Source organism: Leptinotarsa decemlineata, unplaced genomic scaffold, assembly GCF_025532065.1.
Source record: "Leptinotarsa decemlineata unplaced genomic scaffold, Ldec_3_MD MMD2_tig00000035_RagTag_RagTag, whole genome shotgun sequence".
Classification (NCBI taxonomy): Eukaryota; Metazoa; Arthropoda; class Insecta; order Coleoptera; family Chrysomelidae; genus Leptinotarsa; species Leptinotarsa decemlineata.
The window spans coordinates 1,572,988-1,585,668 of record NW_027412540.1 but is presented as its reverse complement, the minus strand read 5'-3'; the positions used below and the strand labels follow the sequence as shown (position 1 = coordinate 1,585,668).

The window sequence follows — 12,681 nt, the reverse complement described above, 5'->3', positions numbered from 1 at the left end:
TGTTGTTGATACCAATAACTAGTTGATCTCGAAGATGTAACTTGAAACTATTGGAAAATTCACAATTTTTTGCCAGTCCACAGAGAATGTTCATGAACTGCGTAATGGTTTAAGTGTCCCTCGATAACGAAGGGCAAATGCTACTCTTTCAGACAAAATATATTTTGTCTTACCATATTTGTTTAGTACTTTCACGATATTGTTAAAAGATTTGGTTGTCACTTCATCTGGCTTAAAATGATCAACCAAAATTTTAAAATGTTCAGGTCCTACCTTGCTCAAAAGCAAAATACGTCGTTTCACTTTAGTAGGCTCATCATTTGTGTCCAGACCATGAAGTTGTAATTCCATTTCGAAAAGTTATATGTAATACTCCCAGCCCTCTTTTTCCGGAGAAAATGCATATTGGCTAAATGAGCATTATTGTTTAAATAATCCATTTTTTCAAAATAAGTGTTTTCTACTTCTACTTACGGAAACTTCAACAAAACGTCTAACTGTCACAAAATATGTAATTACCAAAACTACTCACAAACGTCAACGTGAAAAAAGCAAAATATTCGTAATAACTTCAATATGCATCGATTATCAAATAATCGACTTGAAGTTTTCAAGTCCAAATATTTAGAATCTTTAAAAGAGAAAAAGACGTGTAGGTGGCGCCTCCTACGAGTAAGATCAATAAGAACATCAGGTTCGAATTCGACACCTCAAAAACCTCCTATTACCAAGTTTCGTTTAATTAAGTTCAGTATTTCAAAAGTTATTTGAAAAAAAAACGAAAATTAAACTTCAACATCCTGTATCTTGGAAACGAAGCGTTTCCGGACATTTATTTATTTGGACAATTCATATTAGAATATTGTGAGGAATCACCTCCTGAAGTTTGTCAAAGTACTTTTGAATCACCCTGTATAGCACATATGTAAAAATATGAAAATTTATTGAAATTTTTTGTTACAGCCTGCTGACTGCCTCATTAGTCAAGTACTCACTTTCGATTTGACCAACTATGAACAATTTTAACCAGGAAAAAAGAAAACTTTGTTTTGTATAAAATAATGTTTTTCAAACATATTCCTAAGGATATTGTTTTTTTCTTTAAAGGTTATTCTATATTTTGTAGTTTTATGTATGAGTATTTGAAATCAAATGTAAATTTTTCATTAATGTTAAATAAATGTTTTGTATTTTTTCATATCGACCAGGTTCGGGGTGAATTAAATTGGTTCTGGAATAATTTAATAGTTTTATTAAAATAAATATAACAAATACACTTGAAATTATAACATTAACAACACCAGACTTTGAAATTTTACAACTGCTTCTCCAAAACGGAAAAAATTGATTGTGTGTAACTGCCTATGAACATGAACTGAATTTCCATAAAGAAATTATATGGAATCTCCTCATTCGTAAAAAATGACATTTATCAACCCTCAAACTACCACTTCTTTTGTTTCACGTCTCACTGATCAGTATTTTTTGTTCTAACGAAAATGTTAAGAAAAATATGATATTGAAGTACAATGGAGTCAAAATAATGCTTTTCTTATCCAGGGAATGCTGTGAAAATTGAAATGTTCCTGGTCATAATAGAAAACCTAACACATCAAATTAAAATTGAAATTTGCCTTTGGTGCATGATTAAGAAAGTGGCGACTGGGGCTATGATAATCTGAATTTCATACCATAATAATTTTCATTTACCAAAATATTTTCAATAGGGAATACATATTGTAATCAATCAACAAAAAAAAACTATGGGCAGGAGTCTCGAGTTAATTCCACAACTATCAATACTATCATGACTCTTTTGGAACTTAAAATATTTTTAAAAAACAATGACCTGAATGATTTATACTTAAAATAAATTTTGACTACTACTGGAAAAATTATTGCAAAAAGAAACAGACCTGTGAGGCAGGTTTTGCAAATTTGACTAATATAGTAAGGAGGTAGAAAAAATAATGAAGCTTTCTTTACATTTTGATTATCAACTACATTTTAGAAAATATGGCTACCTATAAAATGTTAGATTTTCTTTCGAGTTGTACAGATGATCACCAATATTATTCAGTCACTACCGTTATTATCATTATGTCATGGGCGATGAAACAAGTATTGAATTAAAATGGAATATACCAAGATTTCACTGGGTGTGATGTCATGACATTTTATTAACAACTATGTACAATCAAGTTTTAACTACGACACGAATATTGAGCTTGAACCACATCTTCCCAATGCCATGCAAAAAAAACAGCATATTATTAATCAAGTACAGGATAATCCTCTGATGACCTGTCTAGTTTACTTTTTATCGAGTTATTCAAAATCTGTTATAACACCTAGAGTTATTTACATGTTAGTTACTTCCACGGTTGGAGAAAATATGACAATAAATTGATAGATGTAGCCGTTACTACGTGGTACGAGATCATCATGAAAAGTTTCATTTTTCAAAAAAATGATAAAGCTATTTTCTGGACTTTTTGTCAGTAATAGACATTTATTAGTGGTGAGGAAACATAAGTAATATCTGGGGTTCTAACCCTGATGAAGTGTGCTGTGAACACAAATAGAACCATGCATATATAACTCCACCCCCTTTGATAATGTTGGAAAGGAAAGCTTGAAAACATGTGTCATGCAGTCGACAAACTTCAAGAATAGTATCAAGGAAGTAGTAGCTACATAGAAATTAATGTTCAAAATCACATCTAATCGATTTTTCCTTTCAGAGAATTTTAGTAAACTAGACTGGTTTTACAAAAAGGTGATGTATATTAATATCCCAATATCAGAGAAAACCTGAATGATTGTATATCTTAATGTGGTACTTTCTTAACTTTCATGAATCTTAAAAATTACTATCAGTCTCTCTGGTGCAATATAATCAATCTGTAAAAAATAATTTAAGGAACAGAGATTCATTCATCAGCATTCAAAGAAAACAATTATTCAGTCATCATTCACATCAATAAGAATTGTTCCATAAGTATAAATACCTTTTCAGAAGAGACATTCATCAGGCAGCACTTTAATATTCATGGGTCATTAGTGTTAAGGGGGATTAATGTCATTTTCAACATCAAGTTCAAATATTTAAATTTTTTCCATATATGGTTTTATTGCAGTAAGAAATTATCACGAATGACATCTAGGCAGGTAGTTAAAGCTAATATTCAAATTAGCTTTATTTTACCTTTATTTTCAAAATTGTCATCTGGCAATGAAAGTTCATTGGTCCTGTTACATTTTGAGTGTCTCTTCTGTGAAGGTATTCTGAATCAAAGCCTAGATATTATCGAAAATAATTTGGTTGCAGAATGATCAAATTGAGAGTGCAAAAGTAAACAAAAGACGCGATAGTTTTTTTATTGAAGTATACCGATCAACAAGAAAAATCAGTAAAAAAAACAAAGGTTTAACCAGTAACAATTTTTTTCATCACCATTGTGAAACATATTTTAATGAAAACATTTGTTGTTGTGAATTTATAATAAAAGATGGACCATATAATTTATTTTCAATATTACAACTTATTTTTCTCAGATTGTTCCATTTTGAATAAAGCTTTGAATAGGAACTATAAGAATGAAAAAAAATTTAAAAAGCGGGATTGATGTTTTTCTGTATTTTGGTTATTGAATATCAGCCTTATATGTAATAGGACGCAAAAACCGTCATATGAAAACATCTGACACTCTCCAAAAGTAATGAAAAATAACAATGAATTTGTACTCAAATTTGCAGCAAAAGTTTAAAACAAAACAATAAGCACCAGATTATTTTAGATTAGGATTTCCCAGAGGGGTTGATGACTTATAACTATTGATACTTGCCAATGGGATAATACCAGAGATGCCGCCTGCGAGTATTTGAGGTTAGACAAATAGGTGGAATAAGCGTGGTATATCACAGTTCAACATTTGTTTGGTGTTACTTCATCCTCTGATCTACAGTGAAAACACTGAATGTTCTACAGCACATTCAACTTCAAAATGCTGGTACATATATGAAATACAAATTCTGATAGGTAATAGCTAAATATACTTCACGTTTATATGAATGAACTAGTTTAGTGGTCTTTTGACTAGACCACGGGAATACAGATTTATGTAATTTAAAAAAAGATACTGAAGGAACATTATTTGATATTGAAAAATATCAATCATTAAATTTCTAGTCTGCACATGAAAATTAATAAATTTATGAAACATAAAATCCACTTTTCTTCAACCCAACCATGAATACTATTCACAAAAATTAGTCTTTTTTCACTACCGAGTCAAAAATTCATAGGAGAAAATCTTGAGATTCGCTAAGCAAATTTTTTGTAAAATATGTTTAAAAATATACATTCTACCAATAATCCCAAAATGAGCTGAATGTGCTGCCAAAATTCGGTTTCCAATGTTCAGATTATACATAAAAACCGACCCGTTCGAAACGCCCTATTCGAACAGGTGACATCTTGGGTCCCCTAATTTCAACAAACGCACGGGCATCATTCACTCTCTTCAATTAAGCATACCACTAAAATTTTTTGAGTCCTCAGTAATTACCTAGACACGACGGTCGTGCCAGCAGTCAGATCGACATCAAAATCTAATACTAACAATTTGGTCTCCTCGGTACCGTTACGGCTCCCCACGGCACACACGAGCTTAGTGTCTGTGGCGCGGATACGCCAGACTACACCACCAGCGCCGCCACTTTCTAGTGCAACAAGATTACGGATGAATTTGCCTGTCTGCACATCCCACAGCTTGACGGTGCCGTCATCTGAAGATGTTATCACGAAGCGGTTGTTGAATTGAAGACAAGTTACAGCAGACAGGTGTTTGTTACGACCTATGGCAGAAAGATTTTACATTAGAATTTATTCAATTTAGCAAACTACCATTGACGTATTTTCTATTTTTGACCTTTTTGAAAGATTTTTTTGTTCAATACTTTGCGCAAGATATTTGTATTGACAAACCATAATAATGATAATAATGGTAGCATTTATTGCCATTTATTGCCCCTTACAGAGTAAAATTAGAATAACAAAAGTTACAGAAAAAGAAAAATAATGCTACTACAAAAATAGTCAAGTCAAGTCAAAAATGTTTATTGGCTTTTAAGATTAATTACAAAATATTGTGAATGTGTTTTGAGTGGGGCCCTGCTATAGGCTTATGCCTCTTCAGGGTCACAAAAATAGAAAACAAGCATGTCTAATTTGCTTCAAGTTATCCCAGATTAAATCATAATAGTGAAAATTTTATTAAAATTATGACACATTGTGTCATTGTGTAGTTCTTGCTCGGGAATTTTTCTGCCTAAGAATTGTGTTACCTTGAAATTTAGTTGGCTTAGTAGATCAGTACAGTCAATAAAATTATAAACCATTTTATGGAGGCATGAAATAGATGCTAAACATATTCTAAACTCCAAGTTTTCAAAGTCGAGTCTGTCCTTCATTAACTGGTAATATGTTCCCTGCTGTAGATATATAGTGTCAACTTTAAAGGCAAAATATTTGAGGAACTTTTTCAATCCTTATAATGTGTGAAGCTTAGTGAGGACTCCATAAAGAAGAACAACATTCTAACTTTGACCTGACATAAGAAAAAAAAGAGTTTTCAAGCCAATAATGTTGGTACATTTCTGCAATTGTACAGTATAAAACCATACATCCTAGATGCTTCTGAAAGTATAAGATCAATGTGCCGAAGAAAACTCAGTTCAGAATCAAAAACATTCCCCAGATCAACGGTCGGCAACAGGCGGACCGCGAAACGTCGAACCTCGGAGCCCTGAATATTGTAATGTTTTGTATTCCAAGTATAAATCAATACGTAGATAAGATATACTTTACCTTCAATTATTGAAATAATATTTTCAAGCCACATAGAACTTAACAAAGTACTTATTTTATTTTAAGTTGCCTAGTTAACTTGTTTTACAAATACCTACAGTTTTCTATCTAGCCTGTGTGTACGTGTGTATTTGTGCAAATTGGTTATAATTTTAAATCTTTATTACACACACAAAACATCCAAAGGTTGAACCACATACTATTTTAACGGAAATATGCACTTTCAACCCAGCAATGATTGGCAAAGAAAAGGGTGTAGTAAAGAGAATCAGGGATAAAAACCCAGGTCTAATATAGTATCACTGCTTAATTCACCAGGTAGCCCTTTGTTGTAAACTTAGTGCTACACTGAAAGAAGTGATAGACAGCTTGGTCAAGTTGAATTATTTTGTGAGATCTCATTCTGCTCTTCAGCATCGACCTTTCAGTGTATTCTGACTTACTGCAACATAACAATGTTCATTGACTAAGTAAAGGTCAAGCTATTGAACGTTTCTGGCTAAATTGTGTTTGTGAAATTTCTGGCCGATCTCAAGAACAAATTTGCTACAAGATTCAAAGACTTTACAGAGGTGGGCAAGCTATCACTGTTTTTTAAATCGCCATTCGAAGTTGATGTAGCGGCAGAATGAACAGATGTGGCTGCCAAGTTGTTAAATCTGTCAAAGCCATCACTTCATCAAATAAAGATGATTGATTCGCAAAAAGATGTATCTTTGCAAATGTATAAAACAGTATGCCCTGAAGAATTTTGGGTCAAACATGTTCCAGAAAAATATGAAAATTGCAACTAGCTATTAATTTGGCCACTATGTTTGACTCGGCATATGTATGTGAAACATCTTTATCAAAGAATGTTTTGTAAACAAATATCATTCAAGATTAACGGACGCCTACCTAGAATACACACTTCGAATTTGCTTTTCCTCTCGAGAACCAAACTATAAAAAACCGGCTCAAGACCGTCTATGTAGTTTCTCACATTAATTTGAGGTCTGGTGTTTTATAATTGAGAATTTGATTTGAAAACAAAATAATACATAGGTAGCACTTCATTATTATCACTTCTTTTTTTCTGGACCTTGTTAAAATTTTCCCACAGTATCCGGACCCCACCTAAAACTACTTGGCGACCCCTGCCCCAGATCTTTTATGGAAGTATAAGACAGTTCCATTCAAATAAGATTCCTTTGACTGGGATCAAATCAATTAAGCCAAAGAATGTCATTTCGTTCTGTCAGATGATATGAGTACATTTAACTCATTCGTGGAATGAAGTTGTAATGTTATGAATGAATTGAGTGTATCATCTTGTATTGTTATCCAGATTGGTGCTGAAGAGGCTATAAGGAGAGTGTCTTATTCCGAATCTTCGATGTCCGCCATTGCGGATGACAGTGTTCAATGTAAGTGAGATTTACATTTCATATACTATATTGTGTAGCAAGCAATCCTGTGAATTATATCTTATTCAATTTCGTAACGAATGTTTGGAGTATAAACCATATAGGAAAAAATGTGTTTTGAATAACTGAATTCCATACAAAAGTAGTTGTTTCGAAAGCACTTTTTCTATAAAAATAAAATTTTGCTTCAAAATGTATCATTTCATAATGAAAGCTACCTCACCTGAAAGCGTCTGAAGACATTGGCCAGTCACTATGTCCCATACCTTGACTGTTGAATCAGCATTGCCTGATACCAGGATATTATTTCTTAGTTCCATGCCAGATGTTAATGATTGATGGCCCATTAAAGTGTGTTTGCAGGCGCCAGACTCTACTTCCCAGACTCTTATGCTAGTGTCCAAGGAACCACTCACCACATGTACACCATCGAACTAAAACAAAAAAGCGTTGTTTTTTTTCAAATTTGTTAAATCAAAACAAATATTTCAAGACAAGACAAAGGAGAGCTGATCTTATTATAGTAACTATTGGAATCGTCCTCATTCGATGTTTATAATCACCAATATTCGGAATTCAACAACATAGGAACTCAACGAATATCTCAAACCTTTTACTAAGTAATCATAGGACAAATGTATTTAAAGAAATTTATTTCAGACAAGAAATAGGGTATGTGCATATATACAAAATTTTGCATATGTTTATAAAATATAGAAAATTCATTCACAATCATTTACAAGTATGTTTATTTATTTCAATATTTGGGTTTATACAATGTAATAGATTGTGTGTATACAATATTTATTGGTTGTGCAGTATTTCATGCTATTTTGGGGGGTTTTTAACTTCCGTAATCTAAAAAGTAAAATAAACAGAATCAATAGAGAATACGTTAAAGCAAAAGTTCATCCCCAGTCCAATCAATTAGTAACTTATCACTTTTATAAATTTAAATAAATTCAAACTTCTGTATCATATTACAAACGCTAGTTTCTTTGTATTTAACGATTAATGGAAAAGTGAAATGTATATACTTAATAAATTGATGGATGTAGCCGTTACTACGTGGTAGGAAATCATAATGAAGAAAAGAGAATTGAAATTTTCTGTTTTCACCACTTTTATTTGTAACTAACGTTACTACAGTTTCGTCCTATAAGGATATTTTCAAACTTATACATTAAAGTAACAATGGTTCATTACATTGAATGTTTTTTAACTGGAGTGATAATCAAAGAATGTAAACTTTCCGTGGCCGTGATCTGCAGGTTTTTAGGCCTGACGCTTCATCTATTAGTGCGGTAGACATTATCAATGGCGATGTGGTAACGGTCGCAGTGCCCGAGTTGGTGCTCGAATTGTTGTTTTCTCAATGTTCCGAACGCAGTAACTACAATGCTGTTATTTGACTGGTTTTATATTATCATTATTAGTGGACGTGACTTGGTTTCTCTCAATTGGATGACTTGACCTTGTTTGTGTACCTTCAAGAACAAGTAGCCAGACTTTATTAATGTTCATTGCCCCTTTCCTATTGAAATTATCCATGTGTTTTTTAATTCATATTGCCTCTCTATATACTTTCGGATAGTTTTATCAAGTATAAAAATTTTTAGAACTATCAATAGAAAATAAGACAGATTTGAAGATAATGTTCTCTCATCCCAAATATGAAAAAAGTTAATAAAGAGTTAATAATTTGGCCAATGATTACTAGAAAATGATTTCGATCTTATGGTATTTTTCGACGACTGTCGACTGTCTTGAGATATCGCCCTTTAAATTATTGCTAATTATTAAGAAACAGAAATTGAAGAAAATGAAGCTCTAGATGTTATGAATCAGCACCATAATGGTGCTGACATCAGAATATATTATGTGTGCTGGAAACCACGATTTTTTTAATGCTGCATAATTATAAAAATATCCTTGGAATGTTTGCAATATTATTGTTTTGTAACAGAATCAAAGGTTTTTTTTAATCGCAAAAATTACTTGAAAACGGTGAGGAATCGGACCCCAGGTATATACACTTTTTTATCAAAAATCATCTTTCAGTTTCGACTGTGACTTAAGAAACATTGGAAAATATGAAGTCTGTTGACATAATTTGCCTTTATATCAACAACTGGTAGGACATGCATCGTGATTTGTAATATCATTTTTAAATATTAATTTTCTTGTCTTTTATGCAATTGCAATTTGAAATACAAACAAGTAAAGCCCAATAAAGTATCCAACAACAAATTTCATAATACAAAAAATATTTGGTGTCCTACCAATCAATAACAATGGAGAACAAATACTAAATAACTGTTGACCTAATAGAGGCATGGAGAAAACATTGAAATTATCACAGTATTTGTTGAACAAAACACATATCCTAGTAATTGGAGAATTTTTATCTAAATTTGTATTATAACTTGTACTATAGTCCATTCGGTATTAACCGAGAGTGAAAGAATTTCAATAATGCAAACATGCTGGTACATCAAAGAAAGCAAAATGTCTTCTCAAGTCACTGAGATATGTCCCTTGATGACGCCACTAAGGAGCTATTGAAATAGTGATTTGCGACAAAAAACTTCAAAAGCAGCGGCTGACGCTGTTTATCAAATTGCGTTAAAAATAGTAATAGGCGTCGGACTGGGGGTATTAATATAAATTTTCCAATGATATATTCTATATGATGCGAAGATAAAACTGATGTTTAAATATTTCAGTTTGAGGACAATTTATATTTGAAATAGTTTTTTATTTACGATTGTTACCTTCTACAGATCTATAAAATAATCAGAATATTAAATTTAAAAATATATACAAATGTAGAAATGCAATGTAGAAAGGACAAAAAAAATTACTGTATTCGATAAATTAGATTTTTTTAAAAAAGTTTTGGATTGTTCAACATTCCGGCTTCAAATTTGAAGTCATTTTCAAGAACTATAAAAGTGTGGCTGTACTGAGAGACATACTTTAGGGTTTTGATGTTCTGGTCTTGCCAAACCTTCGAGATGGTATAACCCTCATTGACCCATGTTTCATCCAAATGAAAAATAGATTACCCAGTGTTCTGGCTTTCTTTACAGTGTACTGTTCTCCTAATAGAATTCTTGACTTCTTCGTTGATAACTAAACACTTTTTGCCAATGGATACTTTCGACTCCAAAAAGCTGTTGTTTTCCTTGAGTTTCCTAAGGATTCTAAAAACTGTCAATATATTGACACCGGTTATACTCGCTCATTTTTGCACTACTTCCTCCTTACTTTTTATTTCGAGCGGATATTGTATTCTTGAAGAGTTATAAACATTTATAACAATTGTTTTTTCATTTATATTTAAAGCCGACTGTTTGGGATGCTTCATGGTTCCTGAACAACTATCTTCCATGTTGTATAGCTTTTTATTCAACTCGCTCTCGAAGTAAACTGAAGAATATCACTAAGAATAAGACTAACCCCTCTACCATGAGCTTTAAACTACCAACAGAATATAATGTGATATTTTCTTCATATAGAAAAAGCCAAGTCGGTCATATTGATGGCTTCAAATTTTTTTTTCAATATCCTTCAACTAAATACTTATTTGTTGGAGAATGTCATGATTACTACTGAACATATTTTCACATTTGTTATTTTGTTATGAATGAGATTTTTCAAGAATACATTTTGTATATTCATTTATTCAAATCGTTGACAGTAAATGATTTGAATGCATGACACTGATATATATATATATATATATATATATATATATATATATATATATATATATATATATATATATAATTTAATGAGTTGTGAATATTTTCGCCATTGAATAACATTACAAATCGTACTTACAGTAAAAATGAGAGAAAAACAATAAATTGAACATATAAATTGACGAGAAAGTTATACATGTATAGGATTTTTTGTGGGTTTGACAAATGTCATACCTTCACATAAATGTCATTTTTCAATGGGTATGATGATTTCATAATTTTTGACTCTATAGAAAGAGTTATTGATTGATACAATTTTCATTATTATTATGTTTTTGATGTAGTTCCAGTAAATTACTGTATATACTGCTGAAATTATCAATGTCAGTTTTCTTATTCATACAATCAGAAGACTTATTAATTTCAACCATTTCAAGAAAAAGGCGTTTGGAAACATTTTTTTCTGTATGTAAAACTTTGATATTGGAGTAATTTGGTTTATGTCCTGTTTCTATAGAGTGTTGTGCTAATGCACATGATTTCTTATTAAGCTTTATATCACTTTTATGTGAAGTTACTCTATCATTAAGAATTCTAGATGTTGTTCCAATATAATTCAAGTTACAATTGTTACAAGGAATGTCATAAATCACATTTGACTTTTTTGTAGTATCCGTTTTATCTTTCAATTTAGTATTCAAATTCTTTATAGTTTTAATATTTTTTTGGCATATTTTGTTCATTATGAAAAAGTTTTATGATATTTGAAGATAAATTTCCAAGGTTAGGTATAGAGTTATAAGAAATATTGATAGGTGAACTATCATTAGATACATTTCTGTTAATTACATCGCAATTTGTATTACTGCCAGTATTGAAAATTATTTTATTAAGAAGTTTTCTGGGATAAGAATTTTCGATTAATATGTCTCTAAGAAGTCTTTTTTGCTTGAGGGAAGGGTGTACTAATTTTTCTATTCTTTTTTTCAAACAGAGTATTAAATTAATTTTAGCAGATTTTTTATGAAAGGAATAGTAATTGATATATCTTCCTGAATTAGTAGGTTTGACAAACCAATCTGTAATCAACGAATTATCAGTTTTACGGATAAATCTTGTATCAAGAAAAGGAAGGGTCTGAATATTTTCTATTTCGATAGTGAATTGTAACTTTTTATCATATTTATTGACATCAAGAATTTCATTAGATTTGTCATAAGGTATTGCACAGATGACATCGTCAACATATTTCTTTAAAAAAGGAATTTCAAAACTCAATTTAGAAAGTATGTTTTCAAAAAGATCGTCCATTACGTATTGAGCTATAATAGGAGAAATAGTAGCTCCCATTGGTGTACCAAGAATTTGTTTATAGTATTTACCTTCGAAAGAGAAATAATTTGAGTTGAAGATGAAACCAATTATTTCAATAATTTTTTTTTGGTTTATTGAACATTTTTTATTTATATCATTCCATCTTTCAATAATACTTTTTTCCACTAGATGCATAGGTATATTGCTAAAAAGTGAAATCACATCAAGGCTGATGAGAATATAACCTGGAGGTAGTGATTTTTCATTTATAAAATTGGAAAAATCGAAAGAATATTTAATATAGAATTCATTTTCATAATTATAAGCATCAGTGAGAATGTTAGTGACCTTTTGAGCAATTTTACTATTTGGAGCATCAATG

The 12,681-nt window shown here is 31.1% G+C and overlaps 2 protein-coding genes across 7 annotated transcripts in view; one reads left to right on the top strand and one right to left on the bottom strand.

Moving 5' to 3' along the window:
- The window catches only part of SMC1 (Structural maintenance of chromosomes 1), a 55,557-nt gene extending 54,359 nt beyond the window's left edge, over positions 1 to 1,198 (top strand). Inside the window, exon 16 of the mRNA XM_023167046.2 lies at positions 964 to 1,198. Within this exon, the coding sequence (XP_023022814.1) occupies positions 964 to 1,026 (63 nt within the window). The 3' untranslated portion in view covers positions 1,027 to 1,198. The remainder of the gene's footprint in view (positions 1 to 963) is intronic.
- Positions 1,199 to 1,236: 38 nt separating this feature from the next.
- ago (F-box and WD-40 domain protein 7) overlaps positions 1,237 to 12,681 on the bottom strand; it is a 115,130-nt gene continuing 103,685 nt past the window's right edge. For all 6 annotated transcript variants that reach the window (XM_074171698.1, XM_074171703.1, XM_074171702.1 and 3 more), the window contains 2 exons: positions 7,502 to 7,712; positions 1,237 to 4,860 (listed from right to left, as the gene is read on the bottom strand). In XM_074171698.1, the coding sequence (XP_074027799.1) occupies positions 4,568 to 4,860; positions 7,502 to 7,712 (504 nt within the window). In that variant the 3' untranslated portion in view covers positions 1,237 to 4,567. The remainder of the gene's footprint in view (positions 4,861 to 7,501; positions 7,713 to 12,681) is intronic.